The sequence below is a fragment of the Babylonia areolata genome, chromosome 25 (assembly GCF_041734735.1).
Source record: "Babylonia areolata isolate BAREFJ2019XMU chromosome 25, ASM4173473v1, whole genome shotgun sequence".
Lineage (NCBI taxonomy): Eukaryota > Metazoa > Mollusca > Gastropoda > Neogastropoda > Buccinidae > Babylonia > Babylonia areolata.
In genome coordinates, this window is record NC_134900.1 from 4,648,076 (window position 1) to 4,675,982 (window position 27,907).

Below are 27,907 nucleotides of genomic sequence, written 5' to 3' on the forward strand. Positions count from 1 at the left end.
GATCAGTGGTCCCTTAGCGTTTTACATCCCCAGTGAATTCATATCCACTGTGACTAAGGCTCAGCATAGAAAGGCAGAAACAAATCATTTTCCACCGCTTTTGACTTTCCCCAACCGAAGTTGATGTGCAGGTACATAGGTACAAGGATAAAAAGCTGACCACACAAAAATAATAGAATATAGTGGTGTCATGATAATGATATTAAGCATCAGAATAAGTTTTAAAGGAATAGGTGGAATAAAAAAAAAAAAAAAAAAAAAAAAGGTAGTGTATTTACCAGCTGCTTATCCTGTTGAATCATTTTTGACTCACTTGTGTAAACAAAGTGAGTCTATCTTATAACCCGGTGTTCGGTTGTCTGTGTGTGTGTGTATGTGTCTGTATGTTTGTGTGTCCGTGGTACACTTTAACATTGCCATTTTCTCTGGAAATACATTGTCTGTCAATACCAAATTTGGCTGAAAAATAGTAGGAAAAAAATCTACACAGTCGTACCAATTTCAGTTTGTAAGTCTCCTGAATTAAGCCGTGTTTCCCGTATCATTAACGATTTAATTCATTGAGGTCATTTCCGGGATTCTGAAAACACCATATTTCCGCATCCCAGTTGCAGTAGCATTGGCGTTGCTTAGTAAGAAGATGGCGTGACCTCATTTTTCTTGTTTGCAATTAAATGGAAAGGAATACAAATTCTGGATAGAACACATACAGTGACACAGACTACATCATTGACGTGTATACTGAATATGAATCTTTTAAAGTGGATACTCAATTAACTAAATGAACATAAAAGACAAATTGAATCAACCATGTTGTACTTTCCCAGCGAGTGTAACTAAACTTGTACATCTATCTAGATCCAGAGAAAACAGCTAAAAGTTGCAGTGTGATTGTGGCAATAGCAGCATCCCCTTTATCGTGGACTTTAAAGAATTCTTAAATGCCCAAGATACACCAAAATAATGTGATTTAAACAGCGTTATGACTTTGATTACAGCAATCGATTTATCGCCCTTTAAAAAAAATATGCATAAATGTTAATTTTTGAATGTCATTCATGGATTGGCAATAGTGCAGTGACTAAGGTAATTTCTCCCCATCTGAACTTGCCTGGTTCGAATATGTGCTTAGGCCTTTTTTATTTTTTAACCCAAAGCTTTATAATGACAAATACGGAACACATTTAAACAATTAAATTTATTTTTGAAAATTTTTTTAAAGTGCATCACAGTTGAGTCTTGAAGGCCTTGCCTCTCTTGTTTACTCATGAAAATGGTGCCTTCGTTGTTTCCTTCAAAAAAAAAAAGAGAGAGAGAGAGAAAATCAGTGCTGTGCTGTATATGAAGTGTCGTTTTGCTCAATTCCAGAATCTGAATGCGGCTCGACAGAGTACCCTCAGAACGTCAGGTACTTCCTCTGTAACTATGTGGTCTTTGAGCATTCCAACCAGGCATTCAACGAGCACGTGACCGTCAACAACCACGCGTGCGTCCAAACTGCGTCTCGCTTCACGCTCAACACGACGACGGTGAAGGCCAAGAAACGTTTCAACGGCTCCCTGACAGACTGCGGTCACTGCAGTGCCTCTCACACTCTGTAAGTTGGCTGTGTGTGTGCAGTGTGCTTTGTTTTGTATGTGTGTGTGTGTGTGTGTGTGCATTCTGAATGCTGTTTTCTCTCATATGTCTTGAATTTATTTATGTCGTGTGTTTTTTTTGTTTTTTTTTAGACATTGGCTGTAGAAGTTAGTTTCATTTTTTCTGTACTCACATTTGTTTGTTTAGAAGATCACTCTTTGCAGACTTAAGGTTTAGCACAACTTTCTTTTCTTTCTTTTTTTTTTTCTTTTTTATTGCAGCCTTTTTTTTCTTTTTTTTAAATCCCACAAGCAGCTGCTGCCTGTGCCATATGACCGGGTGCTGGCCCCACGTTCACCTGATTCATTGAGCGAGCTTTTACATGATTGACAGTCTTTATTCTCACTGCTTAAACAGCCACACAATACTTGATGTATGCTGGGTATGGTCCATTTTCCTTTTACCCACAGAGTACTGATGACAGATTGTGGAATCTTTAACGTGCACACCTGCCTTTCTTCGTGTTCCTGGTGACAGGGAGTTAAGGAACTTAGGTGGTCAGCTGATGTGAGCTGATCAGAGGAGAGGTTCGAACTGGTGTCCTGCTGTGAACCGGTCAGGCACTGGCAGGGTTTGAACCACAGACATTGGGGATGGAACTCTTGACACACTGACCGTTCGCCTGTCACACCTGTCTTTCCCACAAGCGCTTTTCACCTGCTTCGTTTTGGATCTTTTCTAAGGTTACCTACTCCATGCTTCCAAAGTATGAACAGAGTGTGTGTGTAAGTGTGTGTGTGTGTGTGTGTGCAATCAAACAGGCATATGGTATGCTGTGGATGTGTCAGCATCCTTTTATGTTAGGCCAAAATAAAGGTGTAAAGTTTGAAAATGAAAAGAATATTAAAAAAAAAAAAAAGGTGATGGAGGAAGGATGTTTGGTCAGTGGCCTCCCCTTTTTTCATGTAAAGCAGAGGTGCAAAGGTCACTATTAACCCATTCAACCCTGGGGAGTTGCAAGCCTCGGCAGGCTTCCAGGCCATAATGATGCAGAAAAAATCAAGAAAACATACTGTGGTTTTTGTGTGTGTTTTTTGTGTGTGTTTTTTTTTCCAAATTACATATGGACACATCTGGAAATACTGAGAAGTTAGTTCGTTCCGTTATGGTTTATGCGCATGTGGTGTTATATGGAAGAAGATAAAGTGTATATCTCCCCCCCCCCTCCCTGAAGGTGTGCATCAGATGCATTGACGGGTGGCCTTCTTTTGGCCAAATGTTTGTTCTTCTTTGCCTTGTAGTTGTTACACATTGGTGTGTTGAACACGTCAGTGTGTAGGAGAAGATTGGTGTGTTGAACACATCAGTCTGTAGGAGAAGATTGGTATGTTGAACACGTCATTGTGTAGGAGAAGATCGGCGTGTTGAACACGTCAGTCTGTGGGAGAAGATCAGTGTGTTGAACACGTCAGTCTGTGGGAGAAGATAGGTGTGTTGAACACGTCAGTCTGTAGGAGAAGATAGGTGTGTTGAACACGTCAGTCTGTGGGAGAAGATTGGTGTGTTGAACACGTCAGTCTGTGGGAGAAGATTGGTGTGTTGAACACGTCAGTCTGTGGGAGAAGATAGGTGTGTTGAACACGTCAGTCTGTGGGAGAAGATAGGTGTGTTGAACACGTCAGTCTGTGGGAGAAGATAGGTGTGTTGAATACGTCAGTCTGTGGGAGAAGATTGGTGTGTTGAACACGTCAGTCTGTGGGAGAAGATTGGTGTGTTGAACACAGTCTGTGGGAGAAGATTGTTGAACACGTCAGTCTGTAGGAGAAGATCGGTGTGTTGAACACAGTCTGTGGGAGAAGATTGTTGAACACGTCAGTCTGTAGGAGAAGATTGGTGTGTTGAACACGTCAGTCTGTAGGAGAAGATTGGTGTGTTGAACACGTCAGTCTGTGGGAGAAGATTGGTGTGTTGAACACGTCAGTCTGTGGGAGAAGATTGGTGTGTTGAACATGTCAGTCTGTGGGAGGAGATTGGTGTGTTGAACACGTCAGTCTGTGGGAGAAGATAGGTGTGTTGAACATGTCAGTCTGTGGGAGAAGATTGGTGTGTTGAACACGTCAGTCTGTGGGAGAAGATTGGTGTGTTGAACACGTCAGTCTGTGGGAGAAGATTGGTGTGTTGAACACAGTCTGTGGGAGAAGATAGGTGGTGTTGAACACGTCAGTCTGTGGGAGAAGATTGGTGTGTTGAACACGTCAGTCTGTGGGAGAAGATAGGTGTGTTGAACACGTCAGTCTGTGGGAGAAGATAGGTGTGTTGAACACATCAGTCTGTGGGAGAAGATTGGTGTGTTGAACACGTCAGTCTGTGGGAGAAGATAGGTGTGTTGAACACGTCAGTCTGTGGGAGAAGATTGGTGTGTTGAACACGTCAGTCTGTGGGAGAAGATTGTTGAACACGTCAGTCTGTAGGAGAAGATTGGTGTGTTGAACACATCAGTCTGTAGGAGAAGATTGGTGTGTTGAACACGTCAGTCTGTGGGAGAAGATTGGTGTGTTGAACACGTCAGTCTGTGGGAGGAGATTGGTGTGTTGAACACGTCAGTCTGTGGGAGAAGATAGGTGGTGTTGAACACGTCAGTCTGTGGGAGAAGATTGGTGTGTTGAACACGTCAGTCTGTGGGAGAAGATTGGTGTGTTGAACACGTCAGTCTGTGGGAGGAGATTGGTGTGTTGAACACGTCAGTCTGTGGGAGGAGGTTGGTGTGTTGAACACGTCAATCAGTGGGAGAAGATTGGTGTGTTGAACACGTCAGTCTGTGGGAGAAGCAATAAGTCCCCAGCCTTTTTGACTCCACCCTCTCCATTCAGTCACTGACAGAATCAGACCTCAGACACTGAGCAGGTTATCCAAACTGGTTTCCCTTTGCTAGGTAAACAGTGTTGATGGTTTCCGCCAGTTCTGCGTGGTGTGGGTAATTTATTCTGATTGGTTTTTGTTTGGTGATGTGTGGTCACTGTGCTAGGAATGGTGGTGGATTCTTTTCAAGGGAAGAAGTGGTGCCAAGTTGTAAGGGCAGCTAGTCTCTATGTATGGATTTGTTTCCCTTGTCCCTTTGTGTTTATGTTTTTAACGGAATTTATTTGTCATCCAGTGGTCAGTTAAGGAGAATCATGTACATGCTTATACGCAAGCACGCATGCACACACACACACACACACACACACACACACACGCACATACACTTTGTTTGCTTGAATTTTATGTTTTATTTTTACATTGTTTTTGTAAGGGGGTGATTTGACATTACTCAGCAATATTCCTCCTGAACGCTCTGATACAAAGTCACACCCAAGCTCACACACACACACACACACACGCACTTTTTTTTTTCTTTTTTCTTTTTTAACCAAAAATGCTTTATTTTACATTGATTTTGTTGTGGGTGATGGGTTTTTTTCCAACCCCGTGATACAAAGCCACACCCAGACTCACACAGTCACAATCACAGCACCAGCACATCTCAGTCAGCTGACAGTGCCTATAGGCCACTCCATAAAGGAGACTCCTTCCTCTAGAGTATCTGTGTCGATCAGTGCCCTTCAGTTTGTTTGCCAGGCTCATCTGCACTAGATTCATTGGAGGGTTCTTTGCAATCCTTCCCCTGAAACAGGGCACATCTCCACAGTAGGTAGCGGTGTACAATGTCATACCAACAGTATGAATAGAAAAATTCATGTGCACAGCGTACTTTTTGCCAAATGATTTATTTCTGATTTTAGTTTCATCACTCTGAACAGAAAAGGGAAAAAGAAAATAACAATGATCAGAAAGTTGTCACAGTCAGACAATGAATTTGGACAGCTCATCAGAAAGTTGTCACAGTCAGACAATGAATTTGGACAGCTCACTACATATTGGTGTTGTCACAGTCAGACAATGCATTTGGACAGCTCACTATATATTGGTGTTGTCACAGTCAGACAATGCATTTGGACAGTATACTATATTGGTGCTGTCACATTCAGACAATGCATTTGGACAGTATACTATATTGGTGCTGTCACATTCAGACAATGCATTTGGACAGTATACTATATTGGTGTTGTCACATTCAGACAATGCATTTGGACAGTATACTATATTGGTGCTGTCACAGTCAGACAATGCATTTGGACAGCTCACTATATATTGGTGTTGTCACAGTCAGACAATGCATTTGGACAGTATACTATATTGGTGCTGTCACATTCAGACAATGCATTTGGACAGTATACTATATTGGTGTTGTCACATTCAGACAATGCATTTGGACAGTATACTATATTGGTGCTGTCACATTCAGACAATGCATTTGGACAGTATACTATATTGGTGCTGTCACATTCAGACAATGCATTTGGACAGTATACTATATTGGTGTAGGAGAGAGGGGGGGGGGGGGGTTAGGAGACATTGGGGGAACAATGGGGTGGACTGTTTACACAGAAAAGGTAAAGTTTTATTTATAAGGACTGTACTGCTGGCAGTCAAGCTCATGTACATAAACTCAGAAGTACACGCACTCATGCTGGCACAAAAACAAAAAGTGAAAGTCAGGTGGGGTGAAGACGAAGAGACAGGGAAGATGGAATGAAACGAAAATTAAGTATAGTTAACTTGAAGGAGGAAAAGATGAATAATGAATTTAATAAATGAGTCCCTCATGATGTTTTGACATGATTGCACATAATGAGAACCTCAGAATGAGTATCTTGTGTCTTGAACCTTTTGCTCACTTCTGGTGCATCAAAACCCATTTTTCATGTTAAATTCCTTTAACGAAGGGAGATAAACCTGTCAGTGTCCCTCAACATGAGAGTTGTATCCCTTGACACATGGTGTGTCCTGACAGAGACCCTGGATTTGATTTGTTGATTTGTTTGTGGAAGTACACGCCACCCAGTGTGTAGAGTGGAACAGTTATATTGGTGATGATGTTTACCAAAAAAATGACAGCCTCCTATGCCTGTTTCAGTATTAACATGCACACCAATTTTTCAACAGATCGTTTTGAAATAAAAACTTTCCTAATTATTTTCTTACTTGATCATCTTTCAGTCTTAACACACTGCTTGAAAATTGTACTGGGTATGGAGTAATAAGGAAAAAATAAGACCTCATTCAGTGGAACTACATGCATAGATGCACATGCACTTGCACACAAAAATTTTTTTTTTTTAACCAAAAGGAGGAAAAGAAATCAGATGAAATTATTTGTGACAAATGGTGAGTGATGTTGATGAATGTATGTGCAGTGATTCCACCTCTCAGCCAAAGAAGAACAGGTAGCTAGCTTGCAGTGATTCTGTCTGGCTGTTTTGTGACGTATTGTTTTGTGTGGCTGTTGCTTTGTGTGTATCCAGTGTCCATTTTGTGTGGTTCCTGCCTTGTGTGTGTTTATCCAGGACCCCACATCACTCTTGGCTCATGTGGTTATGTGCTGTGCTTGTGTGTGGGGTGTTTACCACTTTCAAGCAGTGTGTGTGTACGTGGGTATGATGTGCGTACTGGCTACCATTGCAGCCATACATGTTTCTCTGGGGGTGGGGGGGGGGGGGGGGTACCGCTATCAAGCCGTTTGATGTGTTGTTGCTATTGTTCTATGATGTGTGTGTGTCAGTATGTGTGTACATCCTACCTTTGCTTCTGTGCATGTGTCAGTGTGTGTGTGTGAGGTATGTGCCACAAACAAGATGTGTGATGTGTTGTCCTTGTGGATACTTGACTATACTTGTGTGTGTGATCTGTGTACTGCCAACCATTGCAGCCATACATGTGTCAGTTTGTGGGGTATGTACCACTATCAAGCCATGTGATGTTGTGGATACTCTACGACCTCTGTGTGTGTGTGTTACTAACCACTGCTACCATTCATGTGTCATTGTATGAGGTATGTGCCACAATCAAGCAGTATGATCTGTTTTTGTTGTGGATACTTGACATCTTGTGTCTCTGTGTTTGCATATGTGAGTGTGTGTGTGTGTGTGTGTGTGTGATATGTGTACCGCTTACCATGTAGCCGTACATGTGTCAGTGTGTGGGGAAATGTACCACTGTGAGTCAGGTCCTATGATGTGTCAGTGTTGCCCATACTTCACAACTGGTGTGTGTGTGTGTGTGTCTGTGTGTGTGTAAAATATGTGCTGCCTTCCGTTTCAGCTGAACACTCCACGACTTTTGTCTGTGTCTGTCTATCAGTGTGTGTGTGAAATGTGTGCCGCCTACCATTTCAGCTGTACACTCCACGACTTTTGTCTCTGTGTGTGTGTGTGTGTGTGTGTGTGTGTGTGTGTGAAATGTGTGCCGCCTACCATTTCAGCTGTACACTCCACGACTTTTGTCTCTGTGTGTGTGTGTGTGTGTGAAATGTGTGCTGCCTACCATTTCAGCTGTACAGGGGAGGCTAACTTGACATGCCACGATGTTTGTCAGCGCCGAGATAAGTATCTCACTCACTGACTCACTCACTGTCGCGCTGTGTCTGTGCATGTTCCAGTCTGCTGTGGCTCTTTGCACCGTTCTCTACCGCTAGATACATGATCCTAGCTTTTGCTGTCTTTCATTCATCCGTCACCTATACTCTTTGTCAGTGCCTCTTTTTGTCCCTCCCCCCTCCTCGCTTCCTTTCTCTCTTGCTCTCTCTACTGTGTAGATTGGTGTATTTTCAACGAGTCTTGCTGTGACTGGTACTTCCACATTTCAGCCTGTCACTTCATGGTTTGTTATTTTTATCTTGTTTGGTTGACTGTCAGCAGGATGTGCAGACTTGCAAGTTTACATTTGCTGTGTGAATGGTATCTTGCTTTTTATGTATTGTTCAACTTTTACCCCCTCCCAGACATGATGGAATCTTAGTGTATGTGAAGATCTTGGGTTTTCTCTTGGTCCTGTATTGTTCCACATATCATTTCATGCATTTTTGCTTTGATCTATACACAACATGCTGGCAGCATTTCTACTGCTTTGAACAGAATGCCACATCAAAAGGGTTTGTCACTTTTTTTAAAATCATTTTTTGGATATATTTTATTCCTCTCTTGGAATGGAAAAAAATGCCTGCTACATGTTTCAGTTCAGTTTCTCTACATATGCTGACAGTGATTACTGTATTCATGTTTATGTTCTACTTTCTTCAGTCAGTGTTCTTGACAAACCTGCATCACTTCTGACAGAGAACTGGATTTGGGGGACAAGAGAAATACGGCTTTCTTCCTCAGGACTGAAGCCATGCCACAGATATCTTAAGAGGTCAAAACATTGCAGACTGACTCATTCATATCATTGCAAATAGTATGGTATTATTTGTTGTTGTTTTCTCCAGTCAAAATGGACTTTGCAGAATGAAAGTCAAAGTGCTGTTCCCAAGGAGTAGAGTCTCATAATCCAGCATCATCATCCTTTTTTATTTAGGGGGTATGTATATCAGATGAGGAAGGAGGAGTAGCTGCTTTGGTAGATTTTTCAACAGAATTTACCAGGGAGCAATTTTCTCTTGCTATAGATTGTTTCACACTCATTTAGTGTACGCAGCACAGGACTGATACCACCATTGAAGGTGAAGCGGAAGGACAGAGAAAAACCCAGACCATCAGTTACAGGAACCACAGCTCTGGGATCTCTGACCGCTGGGGCAGTCGTGCTGCATTCCTCTGGTCACCATTCTTCACAAACCACTCATGCAGCTGCACTTAATCCTCTACTGTCACCACTGCAAGAATGACTCTTGCTATTGGAACGACTTCTGTCAATCTTTCATTTGTTACCACTTTGGCGGCTGTCATTCTAAGAAGGATCTTGTGATCTCAGCATGTTAGAGCAGAGGTTATGTTTGTGAGGAAAAATGATAAAATCAAAAATTATTGTGTATTGCATCAGTCCATCTTTTCTTCATCATTTTGCTGTTGGAGTATGTGGTTAGAATGATGTGTGTGTTTGTGCACGTTAGGTTGAAGTGTGCAGAGCAGCAAGTTTGTAGTGTCTAACAGTATAGTATGTGTACATTGATATAATACTCATTTGCTTGAGAATGGATGTGACTGTTTGTTTCCGTACCAGAGACCTGGAACATCAGTTACTGAATGCATGAATGTTATATTGGTGTGGCCTTTTTAAAAACCAGTAAGGGTTGAAAATTCCCAGAAATCGAAGGCCTAGATCTAATGTTCCCATGGCTGTTGTAGCTGAGTTCTTTCCCTTGGCAGTTAGCATAATGAGTTCAGCCATCATCTTTTTGCACTGCCACCATGTTAGATTGTTCTTTTGGAGCACAGCTGATGAAGACAACTTAACGCTTCTCATTTCAAGTCTCACAACGTCTGCTTGACTTGCCATCACCACATATAGAATGCCTGCAGTTCCTTCACTTTTGAAAGCACTGGCGGCGTCCTCATTTTGTTTTCTCCATCTGCTTATTTTTCTGCCTCTATAGTTATTCCATTGTTTATTTGTACATGTTGTATGTTTCTTAGAATCTAGTTTTTTACCACAGTCGGTTAATTTTGTTGATATATTCAGGTAGAAAATGTTTGATATGTATCTGAATTTTCACTGATAAGCCTGAATATGCTAAACATACACCAGTACAAGGCAGAAAAAATTGGAATCAGGAAGTGACTCATAGAATAAGTTATCAACATATACAATTGGACCTATTGGTTTTTTGTTGTTGTTTTTTAAAAAGAGCATTGTCTCCTTTGTCTCGTACAATACCCCTCCACTGCCCTTCCCCCTTATAATTATACCCCACCCCACCCCACATACTCACACATTATATGCAAAACATAATAATCTGTCTGTGCATCTTTGTTACAAACATTCACAGTAATTTCACACACACACACACAAACATGATTGAAGCACACACAGGTGAGAGAGGTAGAGGAGCTGCTGGAGACCTATATATGGCAACCAGTAAGTTTTTGTTTTGGGTGGAGTTTAGGTTGTATGAGTTTTGTTGGGGTTTTTTGTTGTTTTTCTTTTTTCAGTCAATAGACTGCCAAAGGAAACTCAAAGTTTTTTTCTTGTTGTTATTTTCTTGGGGGGTGGTGTATTTGTTTTTTTGTTTGTTTTTTTTTTAAACAGAGGGTCATACTGACTCTCAGATTATTGGCCTGTGGGAAACTGAAGAAAGTTGTCACCATTGTCCCCAAAGTTACCACATAAGCACAGCAAATACCAGTCATTCACATGACTTATGAATGATAATAAAATATTTAAAAAAAGAAATAAAAAACCCAACAGCAGAATTTACACAACATAAGTAGCTTCAGAAACTGATCAGTTTTTTGTTGTTGTTTTTTTAATGATGATTTGAGAAAATCTACGGCTAGACAGCAACAGATGTTCTGTTGCAATTTCAACCAATCACAGTTGGGAAGTAAATCACATGATAGAAAGACACCATTAGGGGAAGTGGTGGTGTTGATCAACACACACCTCCAAAAGAGGGGAAGCCAGGATAACTGTGAGGGCATAATTATGTCTGTCACAGTGGTGGGAAAGTGCATTGTCAACAGGGCTTCAGTTAAAAAAAAAAAAAAAAAAAAAAATGGCTTACACATTTCCTGTTTTTGTGAAACACACTGGTTTTAAAACAAAAATTTGAAAATTTGAGTTAAGAACAAATAATCCTAACCAGTTCCTATTTGAAGAAAAAAAATCTTGTATTGTTTTTGACCCGATTATTCCAAACATGCCAGATGAAAACAGCTGCGTCAACTGAGTTCAGCCACAGCCGTTTCAAAGTCCAACATTTCTGAAAGGCCTTGACCTGGATAATAGGTCCAAAACATTAAATAAATAAAAAGAAAGAAAGAAAGAAAAAGGTCTGACCCAGTAAGGTGACAAAAATCTTTTTGCATTGTTTTTTACCTCCTGAGTTAAAAATCACCTGATAAAGGCAGCTATGTCAGTTCATTTCCAAGCTCCTTCCATTTTTTGCCTCCCTTCATTGAGATTTTCCATAAAGTCCAGTCACGGAAAATAGGGTAGAAAATGGTGTGACAGTAATACCTGAAACTGTTGTTGTTGTTGTTGACCTCAAAGTCTTACAAGACACCATAGAAAGACAGCCACATAACATACTCCCCAGCTGCAGCCATTTTTATGTCCACATTTTCTGTGATGTTTGGACCTGGAAAATAGGTTTGAAAATAGTCCAGCCGGCTAATATATGATATGAGCATGTATTTGTGTGTGTGTGTGTGTGAGTGCGTGTGTATATCTATGTGTGTGCATATGTGTATGCGTTTGTGGATGTGCGTGTGCGCAGTCCAGTACCAGTAGTGATGGGCAGTGTGGTGTTCACATGGTGACTGTCACAGATCCTACACAGTCATCTGGTTGGAGAGGACCAACCTGATCCTCATCATGGCCGCAGCAGACTGCCAGTGCAACACCGTCAACACCACCTTTGAGAGCGCTTGGAAGGAGGTGGAATATATCCTTTGTCACGGGACAGGGAATGTTGGGACTTGTTGGGGGCAGGGGACGGGCACCATAGCCGAATGGTTAAAGTATTGGACTTTCGATCTGAGGGTCCCGGGTTCGAATCACAGTGATGGCACCTGGTGGGTAAAGGGTGGAGATTTTTACGATCTCCCAGGTCAACATATGTGCTGACCTGCTAGTGCCTGAACCCCCTTCGTGTGTATAGGCAAGCAGAAGATCAAATACGCACGTTAAAGATCTGTAACCCATGTCAGCGTTCGGTGGGTTATGGAAACAAGAACATACCCAGCATGCACACCCCCGAAAACAGAGTATGGCTGCCTAATGGCGGGGTAAAAATGGTCAAACACGTAAAAGCCCACTCGTGTGCAGATGAGTGAACACAGAAGCAGAAGAAGTTGGAGGCAGGGGTGGGGAGGTTGAACGATACATGCACACATTAAAATAACTTTACTTGCAATAATCTGTCAAAACAGACACACAATCGAAATGCAACCAGTGCACTCATGTTGTGGGGACTGGCATCACTGCACTGAATACCAGGCAGCGAGAATAGATTTTGAACAGTGTGAATGCAAATTGCACATCAGTTTTAGCACACACACACACACACATGCACGCACACACAAACACACAGAAAAGAATAATTCCCTGCAGACACTGGGAGTGTCCTTTTCACCCCATGTCCATACCAGGGCTTTACAATTACTGGCACCAAGTAACCAGACAGCAAGGAGGCACTGGGCTGATGAGAAGACGACCAGCCATGCATCACACAGACTCTGTGTGTGTGTGTGTGTGTGTGTGTGTGAGAGATCTTTGGCCATCATCTATCCCAGAATCTCCAGCACAGCTCTGCACATGTACAGTGATGTCGGGGGTTCCTTAACGTGTGCACTCAGTGAGGAGCAGCAGTGTGAACGCCTCTACAAGTTCTCCACGGAGCTCAAACGTGTTGACAACACGCGCACTGCCAACGCTCTGTGTCTGGACTCTCGGGATGAGGTAAGTGTGTGGCAGCCTGCTGTACGGACTGGCCATAGAAGAGTGTTTGACATTAATGTGTGAGACAGTTCTGCCATCTTTCTTTTCATTTTCTTAGGTTTTTAATCACTTGTATGGCTAAGTTCCGGTATTTTTGATAAATGACTCCAAAGACACTACAGGTTTTTGCTATCTTTTTGAGCTAGCTGAAATCATCAAGTGAGATATAAGAATGACTGGAAGAGATGGCTGAAAACATCAAGTGAGATATAAGAATGACTGGAAGGGACGGCTGAAAACATCAAGCGAGGTGTGAGAATGACTGGAAGGGATGGCTGAAAACATCAAGCGAGGTGTGAGAATGACTGGAAGAGATGGCTGAAAACATCAAGCGAGGTGTGAGAATGACTGGAAGGGATGGTTGAAAACATCAAGCGAGGTGTGAGAATGACTGGAAGGGATGGTTGAAAACATCATGCGAGTTGTGAGAATGACTGGAAGGGATGGCTGAAAACATCAAGCGAGGTGTGAGAATGACTGGAAGAGATGGTTGAAAACATCAAGCGAGGTGTGAGAATGACTGGAAGGGATGGTTGAAAACATCATGCGAGGTGTGAGAATGACTGGAAGAGATGGCTGAAAACATCATGCGAGGTGTGAGAATGACTGGAAGAGATGGCTGAAAACATCAAGCGAGGTGTGAGAATGACTGGAAGAGATGGCTGAAAACATCAAGCGAGGTGTGAGAATGACTGGAAGAGATGGCTGAAAACATCATGCGAGATGTGAGAATGGCTGGAAGAGATGGCTGAAAGCATCAGGCGAGGTGTGAGAATGGCTGGAAGAGATGGCTGAAAACATCAAGCGAGGTGTGAGAATGACTGGAAGAGACGGCTGAAAAGATGCATCAAGCGAGGTGTGAGAATGACGAAGAGACGGCTGAAAACATCAAGCGAGGTGTGAGAATGATTGGAAGAGACGCTGCTGTAATCCTCATGGGAATGCTGGGGTGCTTTCAGTAATGAATAGCATTCCCATCTTCTGGAAATTCTGTGTCAGAAATTCCCTCTTTTTTTCTATCCCTCGCTTTATTTCTGGCTTTTTCCTTTTTGTTCTGCCCTGTATTTTTCACCTTTTTTCTGGGCTTGATAATTGAATACACTTCTTAGGGTGAATTTTTACTTTTCTGTTGGTACTAATTAGATGCTTGCTAGCATTTCTTGGTTTTTGTAAACCTGTTTTCATGTATAATGTTCTACATTGTGTACAACTTTGTGTTAATTTTTGTTTTGTTTTTTGTTGTTTTTCATCCTCTCTTGAAAACTTGATGAAATGGACAGCACCAGATAAATGGTTTTATGTGCATGGATGTGACTTAGGGCATCTATGTTGATGGTGTTCTGACCCTGTTTGGTTTATGTGCATGGATGTGACTTAGGGCATCTATGTTGATGGTGTTCTGACCCAGTTTGGTTGGCTAGGCTGTGACCAACATTAATTTCTGCCGGAGATGTGTGATAGAGCCTTGTATTTGGCTGGGTGATGAAAGACAACTCTTTTACTTTGTTGTGAAAGGAGGACGATAGATTTGTATTTGTATTTCTTTTTATCACAACAGATTTCTCTGTGTGGTCGCTATACTGCAGCGCCACCCATTTTTTGGTATTTTTTCTGCGTGCAGTTTTATTTGTTTTCCCTATCGAAGTGGATTTTTCTAAAGAATTTTGCCAGGAACAACCCTTTTGTTGCCGTGGGTTCTTTTATGTGCACTTCGTGCATGCTGCACACGGGACCTGTTTATCATCTCATCCGAATGACTAGTGTCCAGACCACCACTCAAGGTCTAGTGGAGAGGGAGAAAATATCAGTGGCTGAGCCATGATTCAAACCAGCGCGCTCAGATTCACTCGCTTCCTAGGCGGACACATTACCTCTGGGCCATCACTCCATCCTTCCTTGTGATTGGCTGGGTGAAGAGAGATAGCTGCTTTTTGCTTTATTTGACAGGAGGTTATATTCTTTGTTGTGATTGGCTGGTTGAGGAAAGATAACTGTGTTTTGCTTTATTATGACAAGAGGTTATATTTTTTGTTGTGATTGGCTGGTTTAGGAAAGATAACTGTTTTGTTTTGTTGTTGACAGGAGGACTACACCTGTGGACATCCGGGAATGCCTTCCCCATGTCTGCACCTCCTCCTCCTCCTCTCCCTACTGACTTACACCTGTTGCTGTCAGCGGTGGGCTCCCTGAGACACCTCCCCCCGACCCCAGCCCCCAACCTCCTTGTCCTCCCTTCCCATCCCCCCAGCTCAAGGTCCCACAATGCACACCTCTCTACCAGTCCATGCTTCCTTCCTAACCGTGGTGTCTTGTGTCGGTGTGTGACCCCCCCAACCCCACCCCGGGGTAAGGGGCGTCATGCACTGTGTGCTGCCTTGCCATGGAGGACCATCACCCCCCTCAACTACACGCAGCTCTCTGGAGGGGGCCGTCTTTTTGTGTGCGCATGCATCGACATGTCTGGTGTTGGGTACCATCTTTCCCTGCATGTGCCTGCAGGTACCCATCAGTGTTCTGTGGACGTGGAGGATGGTTATTGGTGGTTAATTCAAACGTGGATGATAGTTATTGGTGGTTAATTCAGACAGTGAAGTTTCCAGGACTTCGAAGTTTGGAGCGTTGTACAACACCTGGTTTTCCTGTGTGACAACATTCGGAGGGGTTGGTGACCATTGGAATTTTTGTCACAGCCATGTGAAAGTGTTGCCTTTGACAGCATAACGTGCAGTTCTGCACAGACAATATTTGAAACAGTATTTCTCCAATCTTCTTCATCCCTTTTTTTGTCTGACTTTCTCTTAAACAAATCAGTTTTTTTGCTGCATAGTTTCTTTGTATTGAATAGACAGCTTTTTCCCTTTTTCTGCATTATTTTTTTCTAATGTGATATGATAGAGGCCGAAAGGAAATTTATAACTGAAAAAAAATATACGATTCGAGTCAAACACTGTTAAATTTTTAAACTTAGGAACTGAGTTATGATGGAGTTGTAGTGTAGTTTTACCCTTCCCCAGAAAACAACAGTATACATCAGACCCTCTGTAATTTCTAAACACTCTGAGCAAAACTTTATGCAAATCTGTCTTAAAGCTTGCCTCTGTGATGTGATATGGAACACTTATATAATACTACATTCATTCCATTATTCTGTCTCTGCCTAGAAACAGTGTCTCATTAACGAATTTGACCCAGTTAAATCTCTTTAATGTGTGAATAAATCTCATCATCAATGTTGGTCTGTACAGACTTTTAAGAAGAAATCTTTTCAAACAGCAGTGTGTAATAAGTAATGCTAGAGTTTGGGTGCATGTTTTTTTTGTTTTTTTTATCAGTGACTTTTGCATTATGTAATTTATGTCGTTGGTTCTTCTAAAATTTTGTATGATAACGGTGGAGTCCATTTAACACAGCTGTCAAGGGGCAGAATGAATCTGTTGATGTTAGCTGATACTAAAAAAATGGTCTCAAAACAAATGGCTTCAACTATGTTCTCAGTCACTTTCAAAGCTGAGCAATGCCAGGTTCTAAAAGGTGTTTTTTTTTTTTTTTGGTTTGTTTTTTTGGTGCCGCTACTAGTCTCAGCAGGAGTGCTGGGTTTGGTGAAGCCATGTGATGGCAGTCTGAGCAGTAGACTGGCGCCAGGATATCGGTGACAGCCAGAAAGGGTTTAATCACTTCTGATATGTTTGTAAATAAGGTGCAAACAGTTGGTCCGAATACATTCTCTAAAGCCAAGTACAGAATACACCAAATTGAACAGAATCACTGTGAAAAGAAGAAATAACTCGACCATCACAGAGATTTGCCTGTCTGTTTGTTGTCTTGTTTTCAAAGGCCTTCCTTTGCAGTGCTTGCTGGGAGAAAAAAAAAGTGGATTCTCGTTATCCAGACTTGTGTTCACTGGTCTGTAGATTTAACCATTCCAACACATTTCCAAGTTTTTTGTGAGGTTTGCGGCACAATTGTTGCTGTGATGTTTTCATGTGGGAGATTTCTTTAGCGCTTGTCTGTTTTTTTCAAATCATTTTTTTGGGGGGGAGGGGTTTGCTCTCTGACTTGATGTGCAGATTTGGCAGCTTTATCTTTCACTGTGACTGGTGGTAAACTTCATACCTTACATGTGAATCACATGAGGTTTGTTCCATTTTATTGTGTAGCTTCTGTGTGTGTGCGCGCCCGCCATTGAAAAGCTACAGTTATCTGCCTTACGGCTTCGGAAGTGTGTACATTTTCTTTTGAGGAATTGTTTGTGGTATTTATTGTATTTTGATTATTCTTGAAATTCAGAAGGTCGAGTACGCTGATTGTCTGTCGTTTCTCAGCACACACCAAATTTTAGTATGTTTATCTCTTTTTCCATTATTATTGTGATATATGTTCTGCTTATACAGCGAGCTGGAGCAGTTGTTGAAAGTTGTTTTGACCCCAGCTGTGGTGAAACGGGAGTTAAGGTGAACCGATATGCCATCAGTGATGGTCAAGATGCTTATCTTTGTTGAACAGTTGTGTTGTTGTTATAGACCTGATCTCTTACTGTGTACAGGTAGTTTGGGGTTTCTCTACAGTTCTTTTGACTTTGTGGATACAAAGGTGTGTTTGTGTGAGTACATCTCTGAGAGTTATTGTTGGTGGAACGTGGTCGACCTCGGATTGTTTCTGAAAAGTTATGGGGAACACTCATTTGGTCTCTGTGCGCGCGCATGTGTGTGTATTGGTCTTTGCTGTTCTCAAAATCTGGGCAGCGAGTTTCAGTATCAAATGTAGATGCTGTGTGTACATATGCAGGCATCTTGTACACTGAATGACTGTGGTGCAATGATGCTGCAAATTTTCGAACTCTGTCATGACAAGATTCATAAAAATCCGGTGCAAATGGAACTTTGTACCATCAAAACATAGATGTGTGCAAACAGAATTTTGCAACAACAAAAATCTAAAAGCAGATTGTAGAACTTTTTGTAATACTGGAGTCCAAAAATATCTTTACACAAATAGAAATTTGTAATGTTAGAGTTCATAAAAACTTTAATTCAAATAGAACTTTCCATATCAATCTAGACGCAAAGTCCTTCAGAACTTTGTAATATTAAACTTCATGAGAAATTCTAAGAGATGCATTCCTTTAAAATAAACTGCAGTGTATGATCACATGAGAACATTTTAATATTGGATTCCATGAGAACATCGTAGTGTTACATGCCATGAGAACATTTTAGTGTTACATCAACATTTTGATGTCACAGCCCATTAGAAAACTGTAGTGTGGAACACTGATGTGTTTCATTCCATTGGAATTCGATATTGGATTCCATGACAACATTGCAGTGTAACAGCCGATGAGAACATTAACAATACACCCTGTGAGAACATTATAGTATTATAAGGAGTATTATAAGGACACAAGTTTTAGTGTTACATCCAATAAGAACATTATAGAGTTCTATTCCATGGGGACACAAGTGTTCCATCCCACGAGAGCACTGATTATCTAGTGATGTTATATTCAGTGATGACACAAGTGTCACCCTCCATGAGAACATTGTAGTGTTATATTCCATGATGGCAAAAGTGTCATACCCCATGAGAACACTGTGTTATGTTCTATGATGACACAAGTGTCACCCTCCATGAGAACATTGTAGTGTTATATTCCATGATGACAAGTGTCATACCCCATGAGAACATTGTTATGTTCCATGATGACACAAGTGTCATACCCCATGAAAACATTGTAGTGTTATGTTCCATGATGACACAAGTGTCACCCTTCATGAGAACATTGTAGTGTTATGTTCTATGATGACACATGTGTCACATCCAATGAGAACATTGTAGTGTTACGTTCTGTGATGACAAGTGTCACCCTCCATGAGAACATTGTAGTGTTATATTCCATGATGACAAGTGTCATACCCCATGAGAACATTGTTATGTTCCATGATGACACAAGTGTCATACCCCATGAAAACATTGTAGTGTTATGTTCCATGATGACACAAGTGTCACCCTTCATGAGAACATTGTAGTGTTATGTTCTATGATGACACATGTGTCACATCCAATGAGAACATTGTAGTGTTACGTTCTGTGATGACAAGTGTCACCCTCCATGAGAACATTGTAGTGTTATATTCCATGATGACAAGTGTCATACCCCATGAGAACATTGTTATGTTCCATGATGACACAAGTGTCATACCCCATGAAAACATTGTAGTGTTATGTTCCATGATGACACAAGTGTCACCCTTCATGAGAACATTGTAGTGTTATGTTCTATGATGACACATGTGTCACATCCAATGAGAACATTGTAGTGTTACGTTCTGTGATGACAAGTGTCACCCTCCATGAGAACATTGTAGTGTTATATTCCATGATGACACAAGTGTCATACCCCATGAGAACATTGTTATGTTCCATGATGACACAAGTGTCATACCCCATGAGAACATTATGTTCCATGATGACACAAGTGTCACCCTTCATGAGAACATTGTAGTGTTATGTTCCATGATGACACAAGTGTCACATCCAGTGAGAACATTGCAGTGTTACATTATAGTTCTGCATCCCAATGGAGCAGTGTAGTGTTAAATTTCTTCTTATTGTAGCGTTACATTCTATGTGGGCTAACTGGATCTCCATCAGAACGCTGTCATGTAAGATTCTGTGAGAATTTTGAAGTGTTAGACTGCACAGCTATTTTGAAACATAGTATTAGAGGTCCTTTTGTATTAAAGACACAAGAAAACTCTGTTTGATTAATAAAACTTATCGCTGTAGTGTAAGCGTGTTGATAGCCACAGTTAACTTTTGATCTTCATGTGACATTATTTCCATTGCAAAGGAATCATCTGAAGATGAACACACACACACACACAAAGTATTTGACAAATCACAGTGTTGTGTTGTTTTCACACATGTGCTTATGTATGTGTTTCCTGTTGTAAATGTCTGGACCTCCACACAACTCAAACAGTTGTGATTGTGATAATTATTCATTATGTAATACAGACAAGTGCAAGTTCAGTTACTTTCACTCACTCAGACCTTAAGTTGGGCAGTAAATGTGCAAAGGTCGTGCAGCTTTGTATGTCAAATATTGTGTTAAGGTTGTTGAGACAGTCACATCTGAAATATGTTTGACATTTTTTTATGAAATGTGTGCTGTCATGTGTGGTACACTGTCCCTTTTTTCTCTACATAAATCCTTTTTTTATCAGTAGAAACAAGTGGGGTTTTTTTTGTTGTTGTCTTGATTTAGTATCTGGTACAGAATTAAATCCCACAGATTGTCATGGACCTGAAATCTCTGGTCTGGTTATCATCTTTCCCTTTTACACCCCCAGAGATTATTTCTTTTGGTCTTTCTTACGTCCAAAGTATATTATAAAATAAAAAGTTTTTTTTAATTATAACACTCATTACTTGATGGCTGAATGTGAAAAGGTTGAGTTACTGTTGTTTAATCAGTGAGGTTAGAATCATAACCAGGATGATCAGCATCCTTATTTCAAAATGTTTGAGAAAGACTTTATAAAAGCATAGCACTTAACTTCAGTTTTCTTCACAGATTAGTGGCTTTGAAATTGTCTTGCCTGAAAGCTTTTCCGCTGGTCTCAGATGAAGGGCACAGGGAGAGTGGATTAATGTGAATGTACGTCTTGGGCATCCTAAGACGTCCTTGATGGAACTGAAACACTGGCTAAAAAATGTATTTGTTTTCATTTGCCAAAGGTCCACTTGGTTTTTGTTTTGTTTTTTCGTGACAGATATGTGTTCAGACAATTCATAAGTATTTCGGCCTCAGACTTTTACAGTTCTCTTGTGTGGCTTGCCTAAACGGTTATACATGTAAAAGCCCACTCGTGTACATACAAGTGAACGTGGGAGTTGCAACCCTAGAATGAAGAATAAGAAGAGAAGAAGAAGTAATTCACATGATTTGATTAACCTTACACAGAAGTGTGCCATGTGCTGTACACTAAAGCAGTTTTATGGACACGAGCAGTGTCTGTCAATTCTCAAAACCTTTTTTTTTGCATGTGTTCATGGGTTTGTTGCTGTGTTGTGGATTGCTGTCTGTCTTTTTATCTTTCAACTTGCTGGTAAAAGGTCTTCAAGAGAATATTGTGTTGGGATTACCTTTTTTGTCTCTTGCGCAATATACTCCAGCCAGTGTGAAATGCTTTGTTTTTTTACATGTCATTCCTACCAGTGAAAAATGCTTTGTTTTTTGAATGTCACATAGTCGAAAAGCTTTGGATTTCTTTTTGACTGTCACAGCTGAACGTCTTTTTTCTTAGGTTTTTTTGTTTTGTTTTTTGTTGTTGTTGCTGTTGGCTTTTTTTTGTGGGGGATGAGGGGGGGGTGTTTTTTGGCCATCTGATTTGCTTGTGTCATGATTTACATATTGTTGAAAAGTCATAAAGGACAAAAATGTCATCCTTTGTTCCCCCAAGACACCCTCCCAAACAGGGCGCCTTAATAGGATTGCTGCTTCACTGTTTTGTGTTTCCATGCATGCAACTAAAAACCCAGGCATATTTCAAGCACCCACAAGTTATCTGTTTTCCCTTGTGTGCAACTAAAAGCCAGGCTTATTCTGTCATATTTCAAACACCTGCTGGTTATGTGTACCCCCCCTGATTAGAACTAAAACGCCAGGCTTATTCTGCCCAATTTCAAGCACCAACAGGCAGAGTAAGGTTGCCATCAGCCCACTCTGCAAAGGAGGCCTGCACTGCTTCCAGGTCATCTCAATGCATCAGTTAATTCATGCACTCAGAATTCTCACTGTCTACTTGACCTTGTCTCTCACAGTGACCCAGTTGCGGAGGAAGAGTTGCCCTGTAGTAGCATGTTTAACACAATATTGTGTTTTGAAAAGGAAGCAAGTACACAGCCTAGCTGTCTTAAAACTGGTTAAGAACTGTGACAGAAGGTTACCACTCGTGAAGTATTTCCTGGGTATGTTTGCTGTGCAGCATGAGCTTTTCTGAGTTGTGTGCTTTGTTTTCAGGGAGATTCTTCCCTTTGATGCAGCTGTTAAGTGGTATCAGCATTGTGACCGCTATCAAAATCACAACTGTATGTGGTCATTTGGAACGCTGTGGGCAGTGCTGTTAGTGCTACAACTGACAGCCAGTCTCCTCAACCCTGTGGGTGGGCGGGGCTCTGAGCAGCATGATTGACAGCCAGTGTCTTGTGGTGGGTGTTCCCATGGGCGGGCCTGATACTGGTTGGTGGGTGTGGTCTGCTGTCATGTGGGATTTGGATAGGACAAGCATGGGGTGTGGAGATGCACAAGACGAGGACAGCAGAAAAAAGGGAGGAAGAAAAAAAGCTATTAACGTAAAGAGCTGAAATAGTTATGTGATTTTTGTCCCATCTTGGAAGTAAAGGAAGAATGTGTGCATGTCAGCATTTATGACTGTGTTGCTTTGATTCCTTTGATACTTTTCTCAGGACTTACCTCAATGTTGGGACTGATTTTAAAGTGATTGAAATGTGATGATATTCATGATTTATTGTGTTTGGAGTGCCTTTATGTACATTATTCATTTGTTTGTGGATATTTTTCCATTACGTTTTCCAAACAGCTTGCTGTTTTCATCTGGACAGTGAGGGCCATGCATTCTGGGCCTTTTTGTTTTCATTTCATTCCCCCACCCCTCTGTCCCGGCCCCTCACACTGTGTGAAAGGTGATTGTGATTGAGATCTACCAGTGATGTGTGAGTTTGTTGAAGAAAGGTGTATCACAGGCAAGTTGGAGCCATTCTTATTTGGATTGCAAAAAAAACCCCATGAATTGCAAAAACCAAATTGAAGCCCATCTTTGCTGGGTCTGTGTTGTTTTGCTTGAGTGCATTAAGAAATGTCTTTTCATGTAAATCACCATGACAAGAGTTTTGTTTATTTTCGTTTTTCATTTGCTTTTATTTTCTTTTGCACTGTAGCCTGGTTGCACAAAATTAATATCATCACTTCAGGGTGGAGCACAGTTTCAGAAACAGGACTTTGCTGATTGATATACCATTTGTTTTTATACAAGAGCAAATATTTTTTGGGGTGGGGGGTTGTGATTATTATCAGAATCTGGCTTACATTTTACATTGGTTAAGTTCTTAATTTGATGAGAATGTTACTAATGTTTTTTACCAGTGGGAGTGAAAATGTTTCACATCTCATACGCACTGTCTTGTTATGGTTTGTCATTAGAACAAACACCAAAAAAAGAAAATCCAAACTGTTGTAAAAATAATTTTGTGTGGATAAAGACGCTTTGTTTGGCATAATGCGTGTATGGGTTCCAGAAAGGGTAAGAGTTCTTTTCATACATTATTAACATCAATATTTCCTGTTATACATTGTAAACAGTATTTTATCTTTCTGATACATAATGTATTTCTTTTTAGTTTTGTGAAAGCTATCTCATGCACACCTACCAATAAAGCAAGATGGTGTTCACTATACACACCCCCTTCCTCCCGACTCCCCCCCAACCCCACCCCCTCCAAGCCGCCTGGTTCTTTTTGAGGAGCACCTTGCAGGGCATATTCCTGATCAGATTTTTTGGAATTGTTTTTGGTTTGTGTATTTTAACCTTGTACTTATGCAGGCCTGTACTAAGAACAAAAACCAGTGTAGACAGGGACTTTGCGACAGTGATGGTGCATGACTTATTTAACGTTCTGTGAAAGAGAGAGGTCACAAACATGGTGGTAGGGTCAGAAAGAAATTGCCTCTTTTCTTTTCTTCATGATCCCCAAACCAAACTTTGACAGTCAGAATGTTGTGATTGTAACAGTAAGTTTTGGGGTTGTTGTGTTATTTAAATTGAGAATGAATTACAAGTGTAAAGAATCTGTAATGAGATATAAATGATAGGAATGTAACATACAGATTACTGATCAAATTTAAACCCCATGGGTAGTTTTTATCGACTGGAAATTCTGTTTTTGAGGACACCAGTCCCATTAATTTTTTTGTCTACATTTGTTCCTGACACTGGTTGCTTTAATTTGTACATTTTTCACATCCAGGAGGTGGTTGGGTTTTTTTTAATTTTGTTAAATCGTTCCATGATATTGCACAGGAGGGTTAATGCAATCGGGAGCATTTCCTGGCTTTGTGGGGGCTTTAGTGTTTCAAGAATTCCTACAATGTTTTCAGTTGGCAGATGTTGAAAAATATCCCACCAACTTTCTGACTCAGTCTTTTACACTTGTTTTAACAGTCGTTTTGATATTGGAGAAAAAAAAAAAAAAAAAGTCTGTACATATAAGATGTAACATTTATGTTTCTTTTTTGGTCCAGGTAGTGAAAAATTGTTTTTAGTGCAGCAGGAATCACATTTGAGTCATGAAGTCTTAGCCTCTTGTTGATATTGGGGGAAATATTTTGTTCATATTTCCAAGTACTTGAACCATTGTAACTCTAGTTGATGTTCAACATGTAGAGAGAGAGAGAATCTGTGGGACATTATCACCCCAGTTTTAAATCTCAGAACATGTTTCTGAGTTTTAGATTTGGAGCAAGGTAATCTGCACTCTTCCTGTCAGTGATCTGGATTGCATTCTGAATTCTGTGTGCAAGCGTGCCACGTATGGGTGTCGGCCATGATTTTGCAAGCCTTTCCACCCCCACTCTCTCTTAGAAGCAGTTGGAAATGAAACATTGTTTTGTATGCTATTGTTTGATTACCGTTGTCAATTTTTTAAGCATTGTGATTTGATTGTGTTGATATAAAATCTTCATCTCCGGCTATATGAACTTGTTTGATTGCAACAAGAATAACAACAAAAAATCGACAGTTTTGTCTGAGTGTGGTGTTGTGGCTGTTAATCAAGGAAACGCAATACAGGGAGCAAGATGAGGGCAAGGTTATGAACTGTAAGGTTGGCAGTGTCTGGACATTAGTTGCTTTAATTTTGTCGGTTCTGTGTGTATCAACGCATTTCCTCTTGAATCAAGGAATTGTGTGAGCACAAATGCATACAAGTATGTAAAGATTAGTGGATGTGAGCATGCACACACCAGTTATCAAGTGAGGAAAAGACTGTCACACAAGTGGCATGCTCAACCCAAACTTGTTCTGAAATTGGCAAGAATCGAGCTCTATCTCACTCCAGCAGCCGGCCTCATTCCCACTTATTCTTCCGATGTGATCAAAAACTGTCAAATGTGGATGATACGAAGGCACGGAAATGTACATGCATTAAATATAGGCTATACAGGAGAAACATGCCAGCCAATGCCCGTCTCAAATGGCACATTGAAAATACAGGTTGCTTCCATAACACTGGTCTTTAACTGCATGCCAAACATACAAACATGGTTTTTGGACAGAAAATGATGTTTTAAGTCAGTGTTTCGTCAACAAATTGTCTAATCGAGGCTGATCAGAAATAGCACAGATATGTCTGGAACAAGCTCTGTGTGTGTTGGATGGTTAATTATTGATCGAATTTCTCTTCATGTGAATGACATTATCCCATAAAAAGAAAAGTGTGTGGCGAGCATGCCATGTGTGTTTGACATGAGATTGCATACTGGCATGTGAAACTTAAAATAAGCACAAATGTCACCTACCTCTCTCTCTCTCTCTAACATGCCCTCTCCCCCTCTGTCAAATCACTTCAATTTCCAGACCCTTTTCACTTCAGCAAATCACCCGTTTCACAACTTTGGTAATTGGCCAGCGCATATCGCTTGAGATACTGATCTCAATCACAGCTGATCAAAAGACAATGGTTTAGGGGGAATCAAAGGATAATAGTCATTAATTTCAGATCTTCACTTATCACCATGCACACATCAATTATTATGTAAAAAGAAAAACGTAGGTAAGATACTATCACATTATGATACAGATAATTCATTCATTAGACAGACAGACACACACGGAAACAGAAGAAACAGATGCCGACAGAGGCCTGACCTGCCAAACAGATCGATGTTGAAGAAGGCAAACGCGTCCCGTTAGAGTGGAAACCCAGCTCCTGAGAGGTGATCATGATCTGCCGCACAGTGTCCGGGGAAGCACACAGAACCACAACTGCAATGTCAGCGTTCGGTGGGTTATCTGATGGAAACAAGAACATACCCAGCATGCACACCCCCGAAAACGGAGTATGGTTTCTACATGGCGAGGTGAATAAACAAAACAGTCATACACGTAAAATGTTAAATGTTACATGTTTGTCTGAGTGTGTAGTAGTGCGTGCCAGAAATCTGATTGAATGACACAGGAAACAAATGATGAGCGCCCAAATGTCAGCCATCAGTCAGCTCTACTGTGTAAATGACTCTGTGTAAAGTGCTTAGAGCTTGGTCTCCGACCGAGGATAGGCGCTATACAAGTATCCATATCAATCAATGACAAGAACGAAACGTGCCATGCTCCAGACAACGGCATGCTGGCACCCACTTCATACTCATTCATTACCACACCTGAATTCTGTCATAGTTGTGCCCGACTATGACCACCAGAACAGCATTGGAGGCAACCATCCCAATTATCTGGGCTGGAATTTGATTCCAGTGGAGAGTGTATTGCCCAGGTTACATCCCCACTCTCTTCCCAATCCTTCACACTAAAACGAGCATCAATCAACACTGGATACTGGCGGCTCTGCTTCGCCGATTCTATGACTGACTAATTAACTTAATCAAGACAGTGTTGAAGGCATGAGCCACTTCCTGATCTCACACTTCGCCCATCGACTACAACCACAATGAATATGTTGGCAATGACAGAGACAGAAACAGAGACAGAGAAAAACAGGGGAGGCGGAAGATATGGATACAGATAATCTATTCATTAGGCCATATATTCATTCATTATTAGGCCATATATTCATTAGGCAATAGCCCTTATGGAAGATACGGATAATTAATCCATTAGACCATATATTCATTAGACAAAAGCCCTTATGGAAGATACACATCATTCATTATTAGGCCATATATTCATTAGGCAATAGCCCTTATGGAAGATACAGAGAATTTATTCATTAGGCAATATATTCATTAGACAATAGCCCTTATGGAAGATACAGATCATTCATTATTAGGCCATATATTCATTAGGCAATAGGCCTTATGGAAGATACAGATCTTTCATTATTAGGCCATATATTCATTAGGCAATAGGCCTTATGGAAGATACAGAGAATTCATTCATTAGGCAATATATTCATTAGGCAATAGCCCTTATGGAAGATACAGAGAATTCATTCATTAGGCCATATATTCATTAGGCAATAGCCCTTATGGAACTTGGAAGATACAGATAATTAATCCATTAGGCCATATATTCATTAGACAATCGCCCTTATGGAAGGTACAGATAAATCATTATTAGGCCATATATTCATTAGGCAATAGCCCTAATGGAAGATACAGATAATTCATTATTAGGCCATATATTCATTAGGCAATAGCCCTAATGGAAGGTACAGATAATTCATTATTAGGCCATATATTCATTAGGCAATAGCCCTAATGGAAGATACAGATAATTCATTACATGTATTAGGCCATATATTCATTAGGCAATAGCCCTTATGGAAGATACAGATAAATCATTATTAGGCCATATATTCATTAGGCAATAGCCCTTATGGAAGATACAGATAATTCATTATTAATATTAGGCCATATATTCATTAGGCAATAGCCCTAATGGAAGGTACAGATAAATCATTAGGCCATATATTCATTAGGCAATAGCCCTTATGGAAGATACAGATCATTCATTCATTGGGCCAAAGCCCTTATGAAGGG

General features: G+C 40.8%; 1 protein-coding gene across 1 annotated transcript in view; it reads left to right on the forward strand.

The window, feature by feature from the left end:
* Positions 1 to 24,923, forward strand: part of LOC143299473 (voltage-dependent calcium channel subunit alpha-2/delta-3-like) — a 197,836-nt gene extending 172,913 nt beyond the window's left edge. Inside the window, exons 33-36 of the mRNA XM_076612696.1 lie at positions 1,369 to 1,597; positions 11,943 to 12,058; positions 12,968 to 13,074; positions 15,196 to 24,923. Of these exons, the coding sequence (XP_076468811.1) occupies positions 1,369 to 1,597; positions 11,943 to 12,058; positions 12,968 to 13,074; positions 15,196 to 15,303 (560 nt within the window). The 3' untranslated portion in view covers positions 15,304 to 24,923. The remainder of the gene's footprint in view (positions 1 to 1,368; positions 1,598 to 11,942; positions 12,059 to 12,967; positions 13,075 to 15,195) is intronic.
* The last annotated feature ends 2,984 nt before the right edge of the window (positions 24,924 to 27,907 follow it).